The sequence below is a fragment of the Dermacentor variabilis genome, chromosome 9 (genome assembly GCF_050947875.1).
Source record: "Dermacentor variabilis isolate Ectoservices chromosome 9, ASM5094787v1, whole genome shotgun sequence".
NCBI classification, from domain to species: Eukaryota; Metazoa; Arthropoda; class Arachnida; order Ixodida; family Ixodidae; genus Dermacentor; species Dermacentor variabilis.
The window spans coordinates 131,703,722-131,724,689 of record NC_134576.1 but is presented as its reverse complement, the minus strand read 5'-3'; the positions used below and the strand labels follow the sequence as shown (position 1 = coordinate 131,724,689).

General features: G+C 49.5%; 1 protein-coding gene across 4 annotated transcripts in view; it reads right to left on the bottom strand.

Annotated features, from left to right (window-relative positions):
• mon2 (Mon2 homolog, regulator of endosome-to-Golgi trafficking) overlaps positions 1 to 20,968 on the bottom strand; it is a 229,778-nt gene that overhangs the window by 50,134 nt on the left and 158,676 nt on the right. For all 4 annotated transcript variants that reach the window (XM_075669441.1, XM_075669444.1, XM_075669442.1 and 1 more), the window contains one exon: positions 342 to 459. In XM_075669441.1, the coding sequence (XP_075525556.1) occupies positions 342 to 459 (118 nt within the window). The remainder of the gene's footprint in view (positions 1 to 341; positions 460 to 20,968) is intronic.

Here is a 20,968-nt window from a genome sequence, read left to right as displayed (position 1 = left end):
AACTTTTGACACTGCCACAACAGCCGAAATGAGTGACAATCACTATTAAATCCATGACGTCACACTGACGCACGGGCGCAGGATTGAGTTCCGGCGCGAGATACGAAAAAAAAAAGAAAAACAATTAAAGTTTAGCCTTTATTTTTATCCTCCAGTAACCAACCTTTTACCAAGAAATCGAAGGAAGTAGAGTTTGGAAGGATATAATTGAGTCGTCTAAAACTAAATTTGCGTTTATCTTTAGCGTTTCTTCGGAGTCTGACTGCGTGCGCTGTGAGCGCCGTCGAAGTGTAGCAACACAACGGTAAAAACATTAGAGGTGGATATATATATATACTGACCGTTGTTGTGCGCTATGGGCAGACCAACGCGAAGCACCGTCAGCAGTGACGTCACGGCCAGCTTCCACGTAGACTGGCTCGGGCAGTTGTACTTCATGGACAAGGGCACGTGCAACGTCTGCACCAGAGAAGATGAAAAAAAGAAAACACCACGTCAGCAGGGACGGTCCTTATACCGAAACTGTCCGGGAGTGCACTGTGGACTACGTTTAAGTCCCCCTTCGTCCGTCTAAAGTTGCGAACTTTTAATCCGAGCTTAACATGGAGCCCCTGTATATGGCTCGGTTTGCAAGCAGTGGTCCGAGACAATCGAGATACGTCGGAGACAACGTGATCCATCCAAATGAATAACGACGTTTCTTATTGGGTCGTATTATGCACGTGGTGCGTAAATCCTTTCCGTTCAATCGTCACACAAGCACGCGCGCACCTAACTACATGAAACTTAAAAAAAAAAACAAGCTTAAGATAGCCTGTGGTTACTATATAGGGTTGAATATTTTGAGCACCAGAGGAGGAGGACACGCTGTCTGTCTGTGTGTTTAATGTTCAGGGAGGATTTGAAACACCTGCGTGTTAAACATTAGAAAAAAGAAAGAAAGTTTTTATACTATTTTTGGCACGACTTCTTGGCATCCCTTTAGACTTCGGTCAGTAAAGTTGGGCCGAACTGCACCGCAAAACCCTTCGCCGGCCTCCTATTCACGGTTCGGCCGCAGTTCTCTGTCGACGTTTACACGTCGTGAGAAACCGCCGAGTTCTGCAACGTTATCTCTAAGCGGACTCGGTAATGACGCGCACAAACGCGTCGCCACACTGTGCTATGCTAACTTCCGTGGCCTCAGAGATCACAATGCAGATGCGCCCGTGCGATTTCGGAGGCTACGCGAACTTCGTTACCGTGGGCTCGACGTGCGCAGGCATAGTGTGAGAAGCCAGATGAGAGACCCGAACGCGGGTGTAGATGCACGCCGCCAAGCGGGTCGGGTCGACTCAAACGCACCTCGACGCTCCCTGTCGACCCGACACGCTATAGCGTTTCCACGAATCCGCCAGCGTTCACAAGAAGCCGAAAAAAAAAAAACCGGACCGAGCCAAAAGTCGAGCTAACTCAAACAGCGCTTACATCAACCCGTAGCAGACGGGTCGAGGTTGTTGCGACATCCTGCGTCGAGACGAGAGATAGATAACACGGCGCGTCCGGTTATAACAGCGGCTGGCTGCGAACGCTCAACCCGACCCTCCCGCATTAAGTTGACCGCTTCACAGTCGCTCGGCCTGGGGTTGACCTTCACCGCGCAGTCGAGCTTGCCCAGCCCGATTTCACGCTCGCCGACCGGCTATAGGGTTTGCACGACACGACAGGCGAGTCTCTACCCGTCAAGCCGACTCGACCCGCCTGTGCCGGGGCTCTCACGTAAACGCGCTGCGACGGCGAACTGGCGATTTCGGTCGGACAAGCCGATTCACCCGGACTTTGTAGCGTCCATTAAAAAAAAAAAGAAGAAAACGTAGTAGCGTCGCTATACTCCATCAGCATTTCGATAAGTAGGGAGAAAGAATATATATATATATATATATATATGAAGAAACGAAAGAATGACGACGGGTGATTGCCTCACCGCCGCCGCCTCTGATGTATCCGGTGTGCCTTGCCTCTTCAACGTCCCACTTCCGCCATCGGAAGTAACGATCTAGTTAGCCGCTCCTCTCTGCTTCAACGATAAGTGGCACACCCGTGACATAACGTTCGTCACATATCCGCTTGCACTCGCGAAAGGCATGCATTTCGAAGAAGCAGAGAGAGAGATAGAAAAAAAAAAAAGAAAGAAAGAAAGAAAGAAAGAAAGAAAGAAAGAAAGAAAGAAAGAAAGACGCGGAACTTGGTGCCCTTGCAGGAAGCCTGCAATGACACCACGCGTACACAGTATAGCTGAACGCACGGGCGTCCGGAAATAAAGGGAAAAAAATAAGAAAGAAACCGTTAACAAAGAAACGAAGGCACCCCCTCATCCCCCCCGCCCCTGAATGTGTGCGCTACGTGATATCTTTTAAGAACTTAACCTGAAAACTTCGTGAGCTGAATTAACGTAGAAATTTCTAATGAAACTTACAAAAGGGGAACAAAAGGCGGATACATTGTAACAGGACGCGAGACAAAGTGAAGTAAGACAAGGGCAGGAAAGCGGCGCCGCTTAAAACGAACTAGTTAACTAACTACTTAGTTGTGAGCGACGCTCTTTATTCTTGGTTTTAATTCCCGTTGCTTCTCGCCCTTTCAAATCGTAAACGTTTGAACCAAACCGGTGCTCTCACGCCGCGCCGTCCAAACTTCGGACACAGGTGGGGGAGCTTGGAAAACTGATCGATCATTCTCACCACGACAGATTTACCCATCCGCATTTTATAGCAAACCACTGTCATGAAAAGAGCCACGGCGAAGACTTGCGTGGCGACCACTATACATGCGTCGCGGTTCTCACATTCTTGCTGTCTGCCAAGGTGCCCAAGAACACACACACACACACACACACACACACACACACACACACACACACACACACACACACACACACACACACACACACACACACACACACACACACACACACACACACACACACACACACACACACACACAACACTCTGTGCTTTTGAGACCGATCAAGATGTATTGCCGGCAGCCGCGGACAGCCGACGCCGCTAGCCTTTGATACATGTGTTGACACAAGAAATACACAACGCTTCTGTCATTTATGACTTGTCCACGGCGTATTGCGAAGGATACATGTAGAGTCCGCTCATTCGCTGACATTCATACCAAACAAGTGTTTCAGAGTTATTATTCATCACACGCGGTACGTGGCTGCCGACACGTGACCTTTGCAACGTGGCGCGCAGCGCTGCAGTGCTTGCACGGCGATACTCTGTAGCCACGCGCGAAGCAAGCGCTCACTCGCACGTTTTGGACCACTCGGGCATCTCTTAAAGCGACCCCGACACGGCGCATGCGCATTTTCGCGTCCCGACCCCGTAGCGATGCGGCGGCCGCCGCCGCTAGGAATCGAACCAGCGACCTCGCGTTCAGCAGCAGAAAGCTACTACAGCTATCTTGTTGTGTAATTACCGTTTGCGGAACGGCGGTTTACCGATGACGTGAATGGCAGCTAGAGCGCTGGTGGCGGCACCTGGTGACGACTTGCGTTGAACCAGAGAGCACGCAAAGCCGATGCTGCAGTGACCTACCATGTTGTGCTGATAATTGCCGGTATAAAGCCTTCGCACCAACGTAATCGTTAATAAACAGTTCTTTTATGATTTTCCTTCGGCGAGAACAGTCACGTGGCACAAAAGAAAATTTCGAACGTGTTGTAGTTGGACAAATCGTCACAAGATGTCGCCACCAGCCTGGCTACTGCCGTCCGCGGGTACGGTATCCCGATAATCCGTAAAAGCTAAGTAGTTTACGGATAAGCTCGAACTATGCAGTTTTGCACTTCTAACATGCAATTGCCGCTTTTTCAAACTTCAAAACCACGCAATCCTTGAATGCACCGAAATCGTGCCTTCTCTGCGTTCGTCTGGCTGCGACAACACGCGGTAGTGTTCAAAGCTCCAGCGACCACGGAAATGCGTGGCCAGCGATGGCCTCGCGCAGCGGCAGATAGCGACAGCCACCAGCACGTTGTCTGGCAAACCGGCGGAGCTTGCGTGCGCTGCGGTGAAGCGAGCTCGGCTCTGGTGTACCGCACCGCAGGGCTGGCATCCTTCCCCGCGGAACCGATCGCGTCTGCCGGTGTAAACCACTTGACGGGGCCTGGCGGGCAACTCGAAATCGAGAAACGACGAAACCAGCTAGGTGGCCTCTGGCTTGCGGCGCCCGCAAGAGCCACGCCTGCTTAGCTAACACGCCAGAGAGCCAATTCTCTCTTCTGCTGCGTACAGTCAAACCTCGACTCAACGAAATCCGACTTCACGAAATTCAACCAAGTGCTGCCGATTCTCTAACACATATTCATAGAGCCTGATACATTCAAAACCTCGAAGCAACGAACTAAACGCCTCGCCCGATTTAACGAAGTTTTGGGGAATATGTGGGTAAAAGAAAACTCGCCACAGAGGAAGCCTGTTGAGTTCGGAATAACTCAAAATTTATTTAGGTACTGCCACATCAGGCGCATTACCATGGCAGTTTGAAGCGGCCAACTTTTTCTTTACGATATTATGCGTTCTAGAGTGTCAGTATTGCAAGCTCAGCGTTAGTTCTAGCAGGTGGCGCAGCTGCTCTGTTCCAGACGAGCTGAAACTTGTGTTCTTAATACAGGTTTAGACCGCAATTCCTTAGTCATAAAAAGTCTATCTCTCTCTCTCTCTTGGACAAATGATACGTTTCGAGAACGAATCTTTCGGTGTTTCCGACATAGCGAAGTCCTCGATTTAACAAAATATCCATTGAATTGCACGCATCTATACTTCGCTAAATCGAGGTTTAACTGCATCTCAAAAGGCAATTAACCTTGCCTGGTGTTGCGTAGCGCGCCTGGCAGGAGCTGCAGTGTTTTCTCAGAAGCTCCAATCACGTGCAACGTGCTAAGGCCGCAATGCGTCATCGTTTCTGACGATGTGAAATTCCGAAGCCAGAATTTACCATGCAGTTAACTTTCCCCGACCAATATAGCCAACTCATGCAGCTAAAAGACGCGCTTTAAAAGTTTAGAATGGTGGTGGTGGTGGTGAATGAAAAAAAAAAAAAAGGACCCGGTTAGCATTCGACAAGAATGACTAGCATTCATAAATCTTAGACCCGAGCAAAATTAAACGACACATCAAACCGACCGATGCTTGCTTACGCCGATTTCCTGTGTCTTTGGACAGATACTGAATAAACGTAGGATCCATGTGTGACGGTTTCGTATTTGTCCAAACACGGAAGAGAAAATCGGCAAGAAAATAAGCCAAATTTAACACCTAGTGGTGCATTTCTTTTTCTGATATTGCTGTTGCAAATGCGCGTTTTCTTTTTTTCTGCAGACAAACGCTAACGAGAATGTGGGACTTCTTTTTTTTTTAGGAGAGCTCTCTTGTTTGCGCGCTTTGGCACCACAATTTTCCCTTCATTGCCACAGAAAGATGTCAAACCTTACAGTTGATTTAAGAAAGAAAGGAAAGAAGAAAGAGAGAAATACAACGAGGAAGGAAGAGGACAGACAAGGACGCAGCGTCACATGTGTGTGTGTGTGTGTGTGTGTGTGTGTGTGTGTGTGTGTGTGTGTGTGTGTGTGTGCGCGTGCGTGCGTGCGTGCGTGCGTGCGTGCGTGTGCGTGTGTGTGCGTGTGTGTGTGTTTTGTTTCTCGAGACATTACTCGACTGTGCCCAATCTTGACTTTGATACAGTTCCAGGTACAGTACACAGCTAAACTACCACACCCATTTCGAAACGAAGACGCCCGACTGTTCGGCACCATCACCTTGCCACGCGGAGAGTCTACACCATGCGGAGACTCCACTTCCACCCGCCTCCGCTTCGTTACGCAACGCCGGGACGGCAGCGTGATCGTTACCCGCCGGTCAACAACAAGTCCTTGCGCAAGTGTGAGCCAACCAGGGATTCCCCCTTCTCCGCGCGCAGACATCACGCGACGGCCCATCGCCTTACAGCCCGGCCGACCCCGCGTCTTGCGTCGAGCGCAGTCATCGCCGAAGTGCCTCCTCCCGCCGACATTTTTTTTTTTCCTTCTCGTTCCTTCCCGCTTCCTATCTTGGGCGCCCCCGGCCGAAATCGGGTTGCAATGCTCCGGCGCGCCATGTAGTACCTCCAGCGAGAGAGAACAGTCGGCTGGCTATCTCGCGCGTTTGTCAGCGCCGGGAATTCAAAAGGCGTGACGACCACTCGCGCGGCGTGGGTTACCGTGTTTCTGGAGTGAAATTTGCCCTAAAGAGAGACACTAGGTCAGTGCAGACTTTACGACTAAGTTACTCCTTCATAATTCCATTTTCGTTGATTTCGCGGTAACATATGGTCAACTGTCGGATGAGGAAATGAAAGCCGAAGTTCCGTTTTACTGAACTGCCCTTCGAAACCGCAGCGCCGGTACGTTAGTGTGATGTCACAGATTTCAGGTTATTTACTTATCTTTTTCGCATTTGGGCCATTGTCTCAGTAAAATGTGTTCAAACTCGCAAAGCCCAGTCTTTAGCTCCTTCAGAATACAACGCAGTCAATATTTACCAATAAAAAAAAAACTAACAAGGCCCGAATTGACGCCATGACGTCACGGCACGCCGGTGCGAGAACTTCGAAGTCCTTGGCAGACTCGGGTATCACGAGTTCCTAGAAAAACACAACCAAGCTAAACCCATCCCCACAATAATCAGAAACAGCATCAATGTGACGCCAATACCCAGAAATATGGACCCAACTCTACATGCAGGCAGAAGAGAAGCCAGAGCTGCGTACATTGAGAAAACGCACGGCGACAAACCAAACTCCCGCTTCGTGGACGCGGCAAGATACCCAGGCAGGCAGTAAAGAACGGTAGCTGCTGTCACTGACTATTTGGGCAGAGAAATCATTAGCGCCTCCACTCGCAACACCACTATCGTGGAAGCAGAAGAAATCGCAATAGCCGTTGCTATCAAAGCGACGGAACCAAACCAACAACAAATAACCATCCTATCAGACTCTCAAGCGGCATGCAGAAGCTACCTCAGGGGACGAGTATGCACCGCAGCCTATAGGATTATACGCGATATAAAACCCCGAGCCAGATTTCACCTTATATGGGTCCCCAGTCATGAGGGAATCAAGGGAAACGAAGAGGCTGACAGAGTAGCTCGTGCGCATGCTACACACCACGGGTGCTCACAGGACACCTCTGAAGACCTGATCCCGATTGACCAGAACTACTCTGCAATTTTAAACTACCACAGAGGAAATAGAATGAAACTACCACCCCCAGATAAAAACCTCAGTAAGGAAGAACAGGTTATATGGAGAAAGCTGCAAACGTATACATATAACAACCTGCACATTCTCCATAAAATTCACCCTGAAAGATATGCGGACACATGCCCATGGTGCGGAGCCACGCCAACCTTAGACCACATCTCATGGGCATGCACGGCATATACACAAAAGACAAACACAGAAATTACGGATCATACCCAATGGGAGGCGACGCTGTCCAGCTCACAGGAAGAGGTCCAAAGGGCCATCATCCGACAAGCGAAACGGCGCGCGGAAGCCAGTGGGGCCCTTGTCTAGGGGCTCCAACCATTGAGCGTTTTATTCTTCAATAAAGTTGTTCTATCTATCTATCGATGGGGTTTCGAAGTCCAATAACGCACGCTGTACTTACAAACTTACATGACGTATACAGATTTAGGTGCACGTTAACTTACAGAAGCGCGGGTTGCCGAAATTAATCCGGAGACCCCCATCTACCGCGAGCGCCTCATAATCATATAGTGGTTTTGGCCCGTAAACCTCCGGAATTGAGTCATTTTGTTTATACTGTAGAAGGGTAACTTAATGTACCTTTACGGTGAGCGAAGAACCGACACCGACGAAAGTCGTTCAGAGTTTAGCGCCTCCACTCATCTGGTAAAACGCCCAGTCCGCTTGCGTTTACCGGAATACCGGACGTCACGCTAAAACTCCCCACTACTGCACGCTCCCACCGCACGCTGCCGGCAGCTATTTTGCCCGTGTCGGATTGCTTGCCCTGTGGTATACAGACGAGAAGCGCCACACCGGGCGAAGAACGCACAAAGCGGTGGGGAAAACCATGTTTATACTCGCATTACACGCGGCTCCGACAACAAACGGTCAACGTCACCGTATAAAGGCTGCAGCAGCGCGCAACCCACGTATACTGCGACCAAATGCGGTTGCCAGTCACGTCTTGACAGGACGCGCCAGTGTGTAATTCGTGCAGACACAAGGGCAAGCACGGGGAATTCCGGAAGCCCGCGAGATCATGGCAGGCATGCATGTGGAATCGTCAATCAGCGCGTCTTGGCGACGTCTTATGAAAAAGAAAAAGGAGATAGCGGTATCTAAACACTGTTTTAACGTATGGACTGTTTTCCTCCGTTTCGTTTTTATTTAGACGAATCTTCTCTGACTTCATTTCTTTCGGCATCTCTTAGCGATCCGCCGATGCAACCATAATTCCGAAGGTATCACAGCGCCATCCTCTTTACACCGACCGACACAGCGTGAAAGCTAGTGCTTTCGTTGGCAAGATCTAATGAGTTTCATTTCATTTATTTCTCCTTAAAGGCCCGAAGCCATTACATAAGGGAGGAATAAAGACATGTGAAATTCAATGATTTGAACAAAAATGCAAAATATAGAGCAGAATTACAGTCAGCGATGCAAAAAATACAATTAATACTACACTGAAAATATAAAGGTAAACATTAGAAAAAAAATTTTAAAAAATCGGAGCAGGCACGTATTTATTACGATGTGTTAGTGTAGGAAACACTGGTCGTCTGTAGCTGCGTAGTGCATTAGTTTTTCGCGGAATTCTTCGCGTTCGGTGCATGGCCCTGTGTATTCTGGTGAGGGAATTCCGCAACACTATTGCATTATAGGAAAAAGAAATAGTTCATATATGCCGCATGGCCGTTTACACGCGCTATTGCATTGGTATGACTGGGTCGAGAGGACGCTTTATCTTGTGGTTTTAGTAGCACGCGGCGTGATTTCGTGTGACAGAATAAAGACTGGAGCAGGCAAAGGCGAGCTATGACAGGGCGTGATTCGAGCTGTGACAGACCAAGTGGTTGCTTGAGTGACGAAACACTGACGTAAGACGAGTAATTTGAGGTGATGAAGCGAGCGGACCGGTTCTGGATCGATTCCAAATTCGCGGTCAGACATGCTTGCGAGGTAAGCTAAATGGATGATGCATATTCTAGTTTTCAACGGACGAACGTTAGGTATGCCAGTTTTCTAACCACTTGTGACGCAGTGCTCAGATTACGACGTCAATAGCCCAGCGTTCGTGAAGCATTGGAAAAAACAATTTCTACGTGGCTTTTCTACGATAGCGATGATGTCATATGTATTCCGAGGTATTTGTATGTTGATGTGGCTTCAACAGAGACATTATTCATCGTGTAGGTGTTGGTAATGAGGCTGTGCTTGCGAGTAAATGTCATTGATTTGCACTTTGAGAGATTTAGTGGCATATGCCATTTGTTGCACCAGTCGTCAATGATATGTAAGTCAAGTTGCAATTGCAAGGAGACTTCATACGAGTTAATTGGATTGTAAATGACACAGTCATCAGCAAATAGCGGTAGTTGTGTAGTGATGTTAGCCGGTGGGTCGCTAATATATATAAAAAAATAACAAAGGCGATAATCCAGCGCCATGGGGTAGTGACGTCCGTTAGTGGCGAGCGATTATTAGTTGAAGTGAATTGCTTGTGTCCATTGAGAAAGCGCTCAGTCCACGAGGTAAGGTTCCGCAGGAAGGCGAAGTTAGACAGTTTACTAAGCAACGGAGAATTACACGATCAAATGCCTTCGAGAAGCATAAAAAAAAAAACGGAGCCTATACACTTGTATGTGAAGGTCCACGTAACGTAAAAGGTCATAAGTGAACTCGGAGAGTAGACTTTCGCACGATAAAAACTTTCTAAAGCGGTGCTGGTTGGAGTAAAAGAAATTAACGGATTCTAGGTGAGCCATTAAACTGGACGCTATTATGTGTTCCATTAATTTGGACGAAATGCCTGTCAGGGAAACTGGGCGGTGGTTACTAACGCTAGTGCGGTCACCTGTTTAGAAAATACGGATTACTTCCGCTTTTCTCCAGTCGTCAGGGACGTCAACTGAGTTTAACGATTCCGTAAATATTAAGATGCGTAAATATTATAATTAGAGGTTCTAAAGTTATGGGACGCGAGTGACCTCGCACACAAAGAAAAATGCGGGAGCCGAAAAGACTGCAGGCGAGTTTGGGCACTGCCGAAAGCTATGTCACCTGGATACACTACCTCTAAAACTGCTTATTAGTTAAATTCAGGGCATTGCCCACACACAACAATAGTGGCTCTGTGAGGGCAGGCGCCGTAGTGAAGAGCTCCGGTTTAATTTTGACCACCAGGGGCTCGTTAAACGAGCGCCTAAAATACACGAGCGTTTTTTTGCATCTGTAACTCACATCAAAATGCTGCCGCGGCAGCACTGTATAGCTATGGTGTGCGTGCGTGTGCATTTGCTCATTACGCGTCCTTCGTAGGGCTCGAAAATGTCAAAGCACGCCTTAAAGCCATGGTTGCGTAGGAGAAAAAATATAAATAAGAAAGTATTACGCGACTCTCCGCTTAGGTAAAGGTATCGCGGGAATCCTCGCGCAGGACATTACAGACAAACAAACTTCCAAGAAGAAGCTAATTGCTAAAAAAAAGAGAGATTAAAAAAAAAAAGGGCGGCGCTAGTCGTACCGCGTACATAATCCGCACCTTTATTTACTTTTCTTTTACTCGTGCGCGTGTGGGGGCTGGAGGGGGGAGTAAGTCCCATCACGCAATGTGACCGGAAAACGACTCTCCAAAACATCCCCGCTTCTTGTAACAACAACCTTTGCGCGTGAGGGAAGATTCCGCTTCTCACGTGTTCACTCACATAAATTGCGTACGGAGGAATAAGCGAGCGCTGTTTGTCGAGATAGCTAAGGCCTATTAATATCGTTAACTAAAGTAAATGTTACTTCCAGAACTCTATACAATTTACCAAAAAAAAGTAGCTCATTATACTGAAGAGAATGAACGGCAAACTTTCCCTTTCCCGAACTGCCCACCGAAATCTTATCGCCATTACATCGATGTGGTGTCACGGATATTCAATGTATATGTTCTCGTGTTTTAGGGCCGTAAAAGCTCGGCGCTTGTAAATTTCTCCAAACTCGCTAGCTGATTCAGTTTCCGATTCTTTTAGAGCCCCATGTAATCCTGCTCTTACCAGACGACACGTGTTTAAGCGACCAATGAAGTCGTGGGCACCTCCCTCTCGTTTTAGCGTGCCTTCTGGCATCGACCAGGCCTCCCTCCACTCAGGTCAAAGAACGGCCATTGCCGCATAGCAGAACGGTAATTTACAAATACAACTGAATTAACCATTCCTCGTTGGCGCCCCCTTTAAAGACCAACTGCAAATAAATTTCCCGTTACGGCTAAATTGGTTATAAATCAGTATAGACTTTTGCATAAATCTTAGTAAAACCGCAGGGCTGATAATAGTCTAAGTTTTGTCATTATGAGTAGCTGAATAAGAACCCGAACAGATGACGCGGGCACCTTCCGGTTAGCGGTCATGACAAACCTTTGAGCACGTTGCTTCCAAGATTTTCAGCGCGTCGTGGGCGCCACCTCATCTCGGAGGCCATGCCATGAGCCGCGACGGCCTCTCATCGTTCTGGGTCTTGCATTACTTCCGGCAAGCGGCTATTTAGGCATTTCTTTACTCCCCCCCCCCCCCCCCCCCCGTTTTCTTTCTCACCATAGGCTTAATACGCGGTCCGAAGTTTATTTGCAGTTGGCTTTTAAAGATTTTGGTGCATTGCGTGCGCGCGAGGTTAATGTCTGCGCCCGTGAGGTAAACCATGAGCCGAAGAAAACACTAAATGAATTAGATGCGACGTCGTAGTAAAATTACTCTCAATTTTCCTCGACTACACGCGATCCGACGGGCTGGCTACAGCAAGCGCTTACAGGCTTCGAGTGTCGATCCCGCTCAAGAAGGACGCGTCGCTTCAGCCAGACTCCTGTACGGGGCTGCCAGCTCTTCACACCGACGTGTTGAACGGCCAGACCATCTGCTCTTGTTTGTTTAGATGTTGTTCCGAAAACGCTAAACACAAGCGTCTGGGATAGGTGCACCGATTCCACTTCATCAGATGAACTGCTTGAAGAGGCGGGCAATTCGTGTACGATAAATCAATTCGATCGAGACAAAGTTGTAAACCGAAGGCTGAATTAATCTGGCCAGTTGCTCGCTGTCTGTCAGGCCGTGTCGTGTAGTGTTTCTTTCGATGGTCGCCGGTAATTATTAATTAGCTGGCTTGCACATAGTGATTTGTCGTCAAATCTGTTTCTGCACTTTTCTGCCCTAGCAGACGCGTTGATTATTATTAAATGCCGACATTGTGCCTCTTTGCTTGACACACTCATTAAGCAGCGTATTCTACAAACTGCGAAGAATTACGTCAGCTGTGGAATGCCCGTTGATATCTCCCAATATACAAACGGCTGTTGTTTCTGCGCATCTTGACCACGCAATGATAGCTTCGTTATATATACCTGTGTCTCTCTACAGAATCGAATGCTTTAATGCAATTAACGAAAGACATTATAGAGGAGAGCGTGGGGGTAATATCGCAGAGATATGTTATAGAGAGTGTTGCGTTTCGCCTGCGACACGTGGTTTTGCCGGCGCGACTGCGGCGGGGCGGCAGACATTTTGGCCCGATCGTCGTCGCCGCAACACTCATCGCCAGGTGTTTCCAGGCGCGACTGCGGCGATGCGACCGCCTAGGGATCATCCTCGCATTCCAGTCATTGTGCCCGAAACAGGCGATGCCAAAGCAGGGATCTCATTCCAGTCATTGTGCCCGAAACAGGCGATGCCAAAGCAGGGATCTCATTCCAGTCATTGTGCCCGAAACAGGCGATGCCAAAGCAGGGACCATCCTCTCATTACAGTCATTGTGTCCGACCGGCAGCGCCACGACAGGGTGCTACGAGATCGTGCTCGACATGGTGCTACGGCATCGCTACGACAGTGTGCGTCACCATTAGCCCATTGTACATTCACGTGCTCGTCTTTTGAGGGGTTCCTTCTTGCCCTCAACTGCGAGAGTATAAAAACAGCTGCCCCCGGACGCCAAAAGGAGGGCTCCGATTTCTTCTGTTGAGTGAAGTGCTCTCCCGTCTCTCTACTTCGGTCAAACCTGACCGCCAACTCTTTGCGATGTTAAAATAAACAAGTTGTTTCGTTGTTACCAGTCGACTCATGCTTTGCCGGGACCTTCGGATGCTTCCAGTTGTACCCCAGGCCGCCAGGCCAACGCTACCCTTGGGGCTTGCGACCCAGGTACAACCACGGGCGTCAGCGCCGAGTTCCCAACAGATCGTACCAGCAGTCCGATCCAAACATCTGGTTGGCAGCGGTGAGATCGCCTCCGACTTCAAACATCTGTCTGCCAGCGGTGAGACAGCGACAACGAAGGCCAGCAGCGAAGAGATGCAGTTGACTGTATGCTGAGCAGCTCAACGACGATCCGGGAGCAGTGCAACGAGCCCTGTGTGACGACTGGTTGCCTGCAGCGGAACGACTGCGCGGAATTCCTGCCTGCGAGGTTTGGTGAGTGCGGGACTTTCTTCTTCTGAGCTTTGCCAGGCTTTTTGTTAGTGTCAGAAACAGAGCTGGTAATTGTGGTTGTCGTTGCTGCCGGGTTAGTTTGCGGCAAGACAATAGTAAGCAGTAGAGAAAGCAGCATTCAGAGCAGCCATGGATTTGAAGTCGTTGCGCAAACCGAAATTGTTGGAGCTTGCAAGAGAGTTGGGTCTGGATGTCTCAGACAAACTAAGAAAACCTGAACTGCTAAAGGCTATTCTTGAGTTAGAGGCTGAGGATGACGAGCTGTCGGAATGCCTTGAGACTATTGAGGAGAGGTCAAAAAGACAGGAGCGCGAACTTAAAGAGCAAAAAGAGAAACAGGAGCGCGAACTTAAAGAGCAGAAAGAAAAAGAAGAGCGTGACCGTCAACACGCTTTGGAAATGAAGCGTCTCGAGATAGAGATGGAACGCGCTCGTAATGGAAGTCAGGCACACGGTGCAGGAGAACGAGTATTGTTCAAAATGACTGACCTGATGCGGCCGTTTAAGCTTGGAGAGGACATTGGTTTGTTCCTGGTTAACTTTGAGCGAACGTGCGAGAAGCAGGGGTTCTCTCGGGAAACGTGGCCACAGCGCTTGCTCACTTTGTTACCCGGCGAGGCGGCCGACGTAGTCGCTCGCTTGGATAGAGAGGAGGCAGAGGATTTCGACACAGTGAAATCGAGTCTGCTAAAAAAGTACCGGCTGTCTGCGGAGGCGTTCCGTCGGAAGTTTCGGGAAAATGAGAAAGGCAAAAGTGAGTCATATACAGAGTTTGCGTATAGGCTTATGTCGAACATGCAGGAGTGGCTCAAAGAAGAGAAAGCGTTTGGTGACCACGATAAAGTTCTGCAGTGTTTCGGGCTAGAACAGTTTTATAGTCGGTTACCGGAGAACGTGCGATACTGGGTCTTGGATAGGCCAGACGTTTGTACGGTGGCTAAAGCCGCTGAGCTAGCCGAGGAGTTTGTGACGCGTCGAGCTCGCGGAGCTAAGGACGGTCAAAAGGGTGAATTTGGCTCGAAGTTTGAGAGGCCGAAGTTCACACCCATGAGAGTAAAGGGGGACACGCGTAGTGCGGATGCGAGCGAAAGCAGTCCGACCAAACGTAAAGAGACGGCGGCAGCCAAACGCAGAAAGCGGTTCGAGATGAGGCGAGCGCGCTTGTGTTATACGTGCCAGAAGCCGGGTCACTTTTCGGCGCAGTGTCCGGAAACAACACCAAAAGTTGTGTTTTTTTCAATAGGCAGCACTGACGAGAACATGAAGCTTCTCGAGCCTTACATGCGAGACCTCCTCGTGAACGGGAAAGAGTGCCGAGTGCTTCGCGACTCCGCAGCTACGATGGATGTAGTTCACCCGTCTTACGTAGAACCCCATATGTTCACGGGCGAGTGCGCGTGGATCAAGCAAGCCGTGGAAGCTCATAGCGTGTGTCTGCCGGTAGCAAAAGTGCTTATTGAAGGACCTTTCGGAGCGCTTGAGACAGAGGCGGCAGTGTCATCTATGCTGCCACCCCAGTACCCGTACCTATTTTCAAACAGGTCCGATCACCTCCTGCGCGAGAAGGGGCTTTTGTTTGGTGAAGCTAGTGTTCAGGCCTTAACCAGATCGAAGGTTCGGGAGCTCGCTGCAAAGGCGGTAGTTGCGGGGCCGACGTTATCAAACAACGAAAAAGGGTCAGAGGCGCAGCAAGCTGATATTCCGAGCACGCCCGAACTGAATAAACTTGAGTCTGTAACGTTAAAGGCGCCAGATACTGGAGAGGAAACGCCCGACGCGGGAAAGTTAGAAGAGCTATCTACTGATTTGCTCATCGCGCCTACGTCAGACGGACTTGATAGGTTGCTAAAAGTCAGCCGGACGGCTTTGATAGCCGAGCAAAAAAAGGATGGCAGCCTGGAAAACGTGCGCTGCAATGTCAAAGAAGGTATCGCCAGGAAAACTGCGCGTTTTGTGGAAAGAGGTGGAGTCCTGTACCGGAAGTATCTAGACCGCAGAGGAGTGGAGTTCGATCAGCTGGTCGTGCCTCAATGCTATCGTCAGGATCTGTTGCGCTTGTCACACGGGGGTTCGTGGTCCGGACACCTAGGAGTTAAGAAAACTAAGGACCGTCTCTTGCAAGAGTACTATTGGCCAGGGTGTTTTCGGGACGCAGACCATTTCGTGAGGACATGTGACACTTGTCAGCGGGTGGGCAAACCAGGGGACAAATCAAGGGCGCCGTTGAAATTGGTACCTATCATAACGGAGCCTTTTAGACGGCTCGTTATTGATACTGTGGGACCTCTGCCGGTAACAGCCACGGGGTACAGACACATTTTGACTGTGATCTGCCCAGCGACAAAGTTCCCTGAAGCAGTGCCGCTTAAAGAACTCAGCTCAGTTGAGATAGTTAATGCACTACTGTCCATATTTGCGCGAGTTGGTTTTCCTGCGGAAATCCAATCAGATCAGGGCACAGTGTTTACTAGCGCTTTGACGACAACTTTTCTCGAAAGGTGTGGGGTAAAGCTGTTACACAGCTCAGTGTACCACCCACAGTCGAATTCCGTTGAGAAGCTCCACTCCGTCATGAAGCGCGTGTTGAGAGCGTTGTGTTTTGAACATCGAACTGACTGGGAGCTGTGTCTGCCTGGGGTGATGTTTGCTTTAAGGACCGCGCCGCATGCGGCTACGGGGTTTTCGCCAGCTGAACTGGTGTACGGTCGCTCGCTTCGATCTCCGCTTCGCATGCTTCGAGAATCGTGGGAAGGTAGGGGCGACGACCCAGTCGTGGTGGAGTACGTGCTTAAGCTCCTCGAACGCTTAAGAAGGGCACAGGAGTTGTCAGGTGAAGCAATGACAAAGGCCCAGCAGAGGGCCAAGGTTTATTATGATCGGACAGCCAGGGCCCGTCGTTTTGAGGTTGGCGATGAGGTCATGATATTGCGCACATCGCTAAACAACAAACTAGACGTGCAGTGGGAGGGCCCAGCGCGAATTGTTCAGAAACTGTCGGACGTTAACTACGTGGTAAGTCTGCCAGGAAAGCGGAAAGCACAGCAAGTTTACCACTGTAATCTGCTCAAACCTTATAGACAAAGGGAAGCAGTGGTGTGCATGATGGTAAACGTTCCTGAAGAGCTTCCGGTCGAGCTTCCAGGACTAGGCTCAGTGACGAACAGGGAAGACACCGGTCAAGTCATTAGTGACCTTATCAGTAAAGCACCGCTGTCGCCCGAGCAGAAAACCGAACTACACCAGCTATTACAAGAGTTTCAAGGTCTGTTCTCTGAGAGGCCTGGTAGGACTTCTGTACTTACTCATGATATTGAACTTACCTCCCCAGAGCCAGTACGATCCAAGGCATATCGGGTGTCACCCCGCCAGAGCGATATTATGGAGGCTGAGGTAAAGAAAATGCTACAGCTCGGTGTTATTGAGGCAGGTGAGAGTGATTATACCTCCCCTTTGATTTTAGTTGAGGTACCGGGCAAGGAACCTCGTCCTTGCGTCGACTACCGCAGGCTTAATTCCATCACTAAGGATCAAATTTATCCGATCCCTAACATCGAGGAGCGCCTTGAGAAAGTTAGTAGCGCTCAGTTTATTTCCACCCTAGATCTTGTCAGGGGTTATTGGCAGGTTCCACTTACAGAAGAGGCTAGTAGGTATGCGGCGTTCATTTCACCAATGGGAACATTCCGTCCTAAAGTGTTGAGTTTTGGTTTGAAGAACGCGCCATACTGTTTTTCAAGTCTCATGGATAAAGTGTTGCGGGGACAGCAAGAATTCGCTTTACCGTATCTAGACGACGTAGCGATATTCTCCGCATCCTGGTCTGAGCATATGGCACACTTGCGGGCAGTGCTAACCCGCCTGCGCGAAGCGGGCTTGACAGTAAAGGCTCCTAAGTGCCAGTTAGCACAGGCCGAGGTTGTCTACCTCGGTCACGTGATTGGTCAGGGTCGTCGCCGCCCCTCTGAAATAAAAGTGGCCGCTGTGCGAGACTTTCCGCAACCGCGCACAAAGACCGATATTCGGTCGTTCTTAGGTGTCGCCGGCTACTATCAGAGGTACATCCCTAGGTACTCTGATATCGCGGCTCCCCTGACGGATGCTCTAAGAAAGACAGAGCCTCAAACAGTCGTCTGGGACGAGACCAAGGAAAGAGCTTTTAGCGCCCTAAAGAGTGCCCTAACAAGCCAGCCTGTGCTACGATCGCCAGACTATACAAAAGGGTTCATTGTTCAGTGCGATGCTAGTGAGCGAGGCATGGGCGTTGTACTGTGCCAACGGGAAAATGGAGAAGTAGAACACCCCGTCCTGTATGCTAGTCGTAAGCTGACCAGTCGTGAGCAGGCGTATAGCGCCACCGAGAAAGAGTGTGCATGTCTCGTGTGGGCCGTTCAGAAATTGTCATGCTATCTAGCCGGCTCGAGGTTTATCATTGAGACGGATCACTGCCCTCTCCAATGGCTGCAGACCATCTCTCCCAAAAATGGCCGCCTCCTGCGCTGGAGCCTCGCTTTACAACAATATTCCTTTGAGGTGCGTTACAAAAAGGGGAGTCTCAACGGTAACGCCGATGGCTTAAGTCGAAGCCCCTAACGTAGGAATCAGCCTCAAAATTGTTTGTTACTGATGTTTTTCTTCCTGAGGCAGGATTTTTTTTTAACATATTGCTTTTGTTTAGTGTTTCAAAGTGATGATATGCTTTCTAGTGCAATTTTTCAATTTGTGGACGCGTTCTGAGTGATGCTAGACTACTGTAAGGAACTAGGCAGTGGTATAAAAAGGGGAAAGAGCCTGGCAGGGCTTAGTGAGGGTTGTGCCGTGCTTGCTGACTGAGCGGTTGAGTTTCAGCGTAGTTCTAACGCTTGCCGGGAACGAGAACAAAAATGTGAACTCTCCCGAAGTCACTTTGCAGTGCCCCGTGCGAACCTGAACAAGAGAACGAGGCCTTCTCTGTGCGCTGCGCTCAAGAAACGTCGAGGGACGCCCGACTTCGGTTATGAGCATCATCGAGCGACATCCCTCCGGACAGCGGATGCAGTCCCCTGTCCATCGGGATCTCCTTCCCCCGGCGGGGCGGTCTGTTGCGTTTCGCCTGCGACACGTGGTTTTGCCGGCGCGACTGCGGCGGGGCGGCAGACATTTTGGCCCGATCGTCGTCGCCGCAACACTCATCGCCAGGTGTTTCCAGGCGCGACTGCGGCGATGCGACCGCCTAGGGATCATCCTCGCATTCCAGTCATTGTGCCCGAAACAGGCGATGCCAAAGCAGGGATCTCATTCCAGTCATTGTGCCCGAAACAGGCGATGCCAAAGCAGGGATCTCATTCCAGTCATTGTGCCCGAAACAGGCGATGCCAAAGCAGGGACCATCCTCTCATTACAGTCATTGTGTCCGACCGGCAGCGCCACGACAGGGTGCTACGAGATCGTGCTCGACATGGTGCTACGGCATCGCTACGACAGTGTGCGTCACCATTAGCCCATTGTACATTCACGTGCTCGTCTTTTGAGGGGTTCCTTCTTGCCCTCAACTGCGAGAGTATAAAAACAGCTGCCCCCGGACGCCAAAAGGAGGGCTCCGATTTCTTCTGTTGAGTGAAGTGCTCTCCCGTCTCTCTACTTCGGTCAAACCTGACCGCCAACTCTTTGCGATGTTAAAATAAACAAGTTGTTTCGTTGTTACCAGTCGACTCATGCTTTGCCGGGACCTTCGGATGCTTCCAGTTGTACCCCAGGCCGCCAGGCCAACGCTACCCTTGGGGCTTGCGACCCAGGTACAACCACGGGCGTCAGCGCCGAGTTCCCAACAGATCGTACCAGCAGTCCGATCCAAACAAGAGCTTAATGGCCACCAAACTACTGTCTGCTTAATATTCTTTCCTGGAGCCTGTTTCCTCGATTCACAGAAATCAAGTGCTGGATACCGATTGCACTTGAAATCGTCTCAGATAAGCATTGTACGCAAAAAGAAGAAAAGGGGGCAAAAAAAAAAAAAAGAAACGGACGGGGTGGGGTGCTGTTGCTGCTTGAAGAACCGAATGAATGAAGTCACCTCCCCAGTTTGATTCACTGTGTTTCATTCACACAACACCGCCGGCCATGACAGACGCCATATGTTGGAAGGCTGCGGTTCTTTGATTGGTACACCTGAAGTACTTAAAGGAATACTATAGAAACACTTAAATCAGTGCAGACTGATAACGTATTCTTTGAAAACATTATTCTGATTTTTTGTCTTGGTCGTATCTCGTCCTTTTACCAGAAGAAGAAACGAGGGCCAAACTTCCATTTTCGAAAATTTTGCAGCAATACGTCACTGTGATGTCACGAATTTCTAACAACGTTTTTTTTTTTTTTCGCATCTGGTCCGTCGTGGAGCCGGTAAGAAGTTTGGAATTTCGCCAAATTTAGTGTCTCTGACTTCGTTGGAATACAGTGTGATCGTTTCTTTTTCTTTTGTTTTTTTTTTCCTGAGGAAAGAAAATTAACACACGGACTCAAACAGGAGCCGTCAAAGTTCATGACGCCACGACGAGCTGGTGCGGGCATTTGACGGCGGCGTCGCCACCATACTGTAAGATATATTGCAGCAGCTAGACGAATGGAAATACCTTGGCAGGCCTATTTCCAAGCATTTGACCGTCAAAATGTAAAGTAAATGTAAATGTAAATGTAATGTAAATTTTTTGTAAAGTGTATATACCACCACGTACACTGCACACAGACTTCTTATTCATGGCGATGGAAACGCCTTGTCGGAATGACGCCGATGGCTCAAGAATGACAAAAACATGAGCGGTTAAAGTGACGGCTGGCTTTTTTTATTTTATTTTTCTTTTTAGAATGGTGTCCTGCCGTCTTGTTTTGTTTTTACTACTTCTGGCTTACCAGGGATCACTCAGCTCATAGTTCTACTTATCAGTGGCCCTTTTGATTGCGCATGAGCGGTGGTTGCACACATTTGGGTCCGCGGACAACGAACCCGCGACCTCGTGCCTCGGCATACTTCACAGCCACCGAGTCACCGCGTCAAGGTTTAGGGGTGGGGGGGGGGTGGCATCCCCTCTCGAAGACGCGCGCTGCTGGCCCTCTCTCCTCCTCGCAAGGTCAGCAAGATTGCGCGCGCGCGCGCCAACTTTCACTGTTTACATTTCGACAACTGTGTTTGTTATTCCGCAGCCCGACGCTTTCCACGTTCCGCGCAATACACCTTTCCTTTTTTCTCTCTGCTT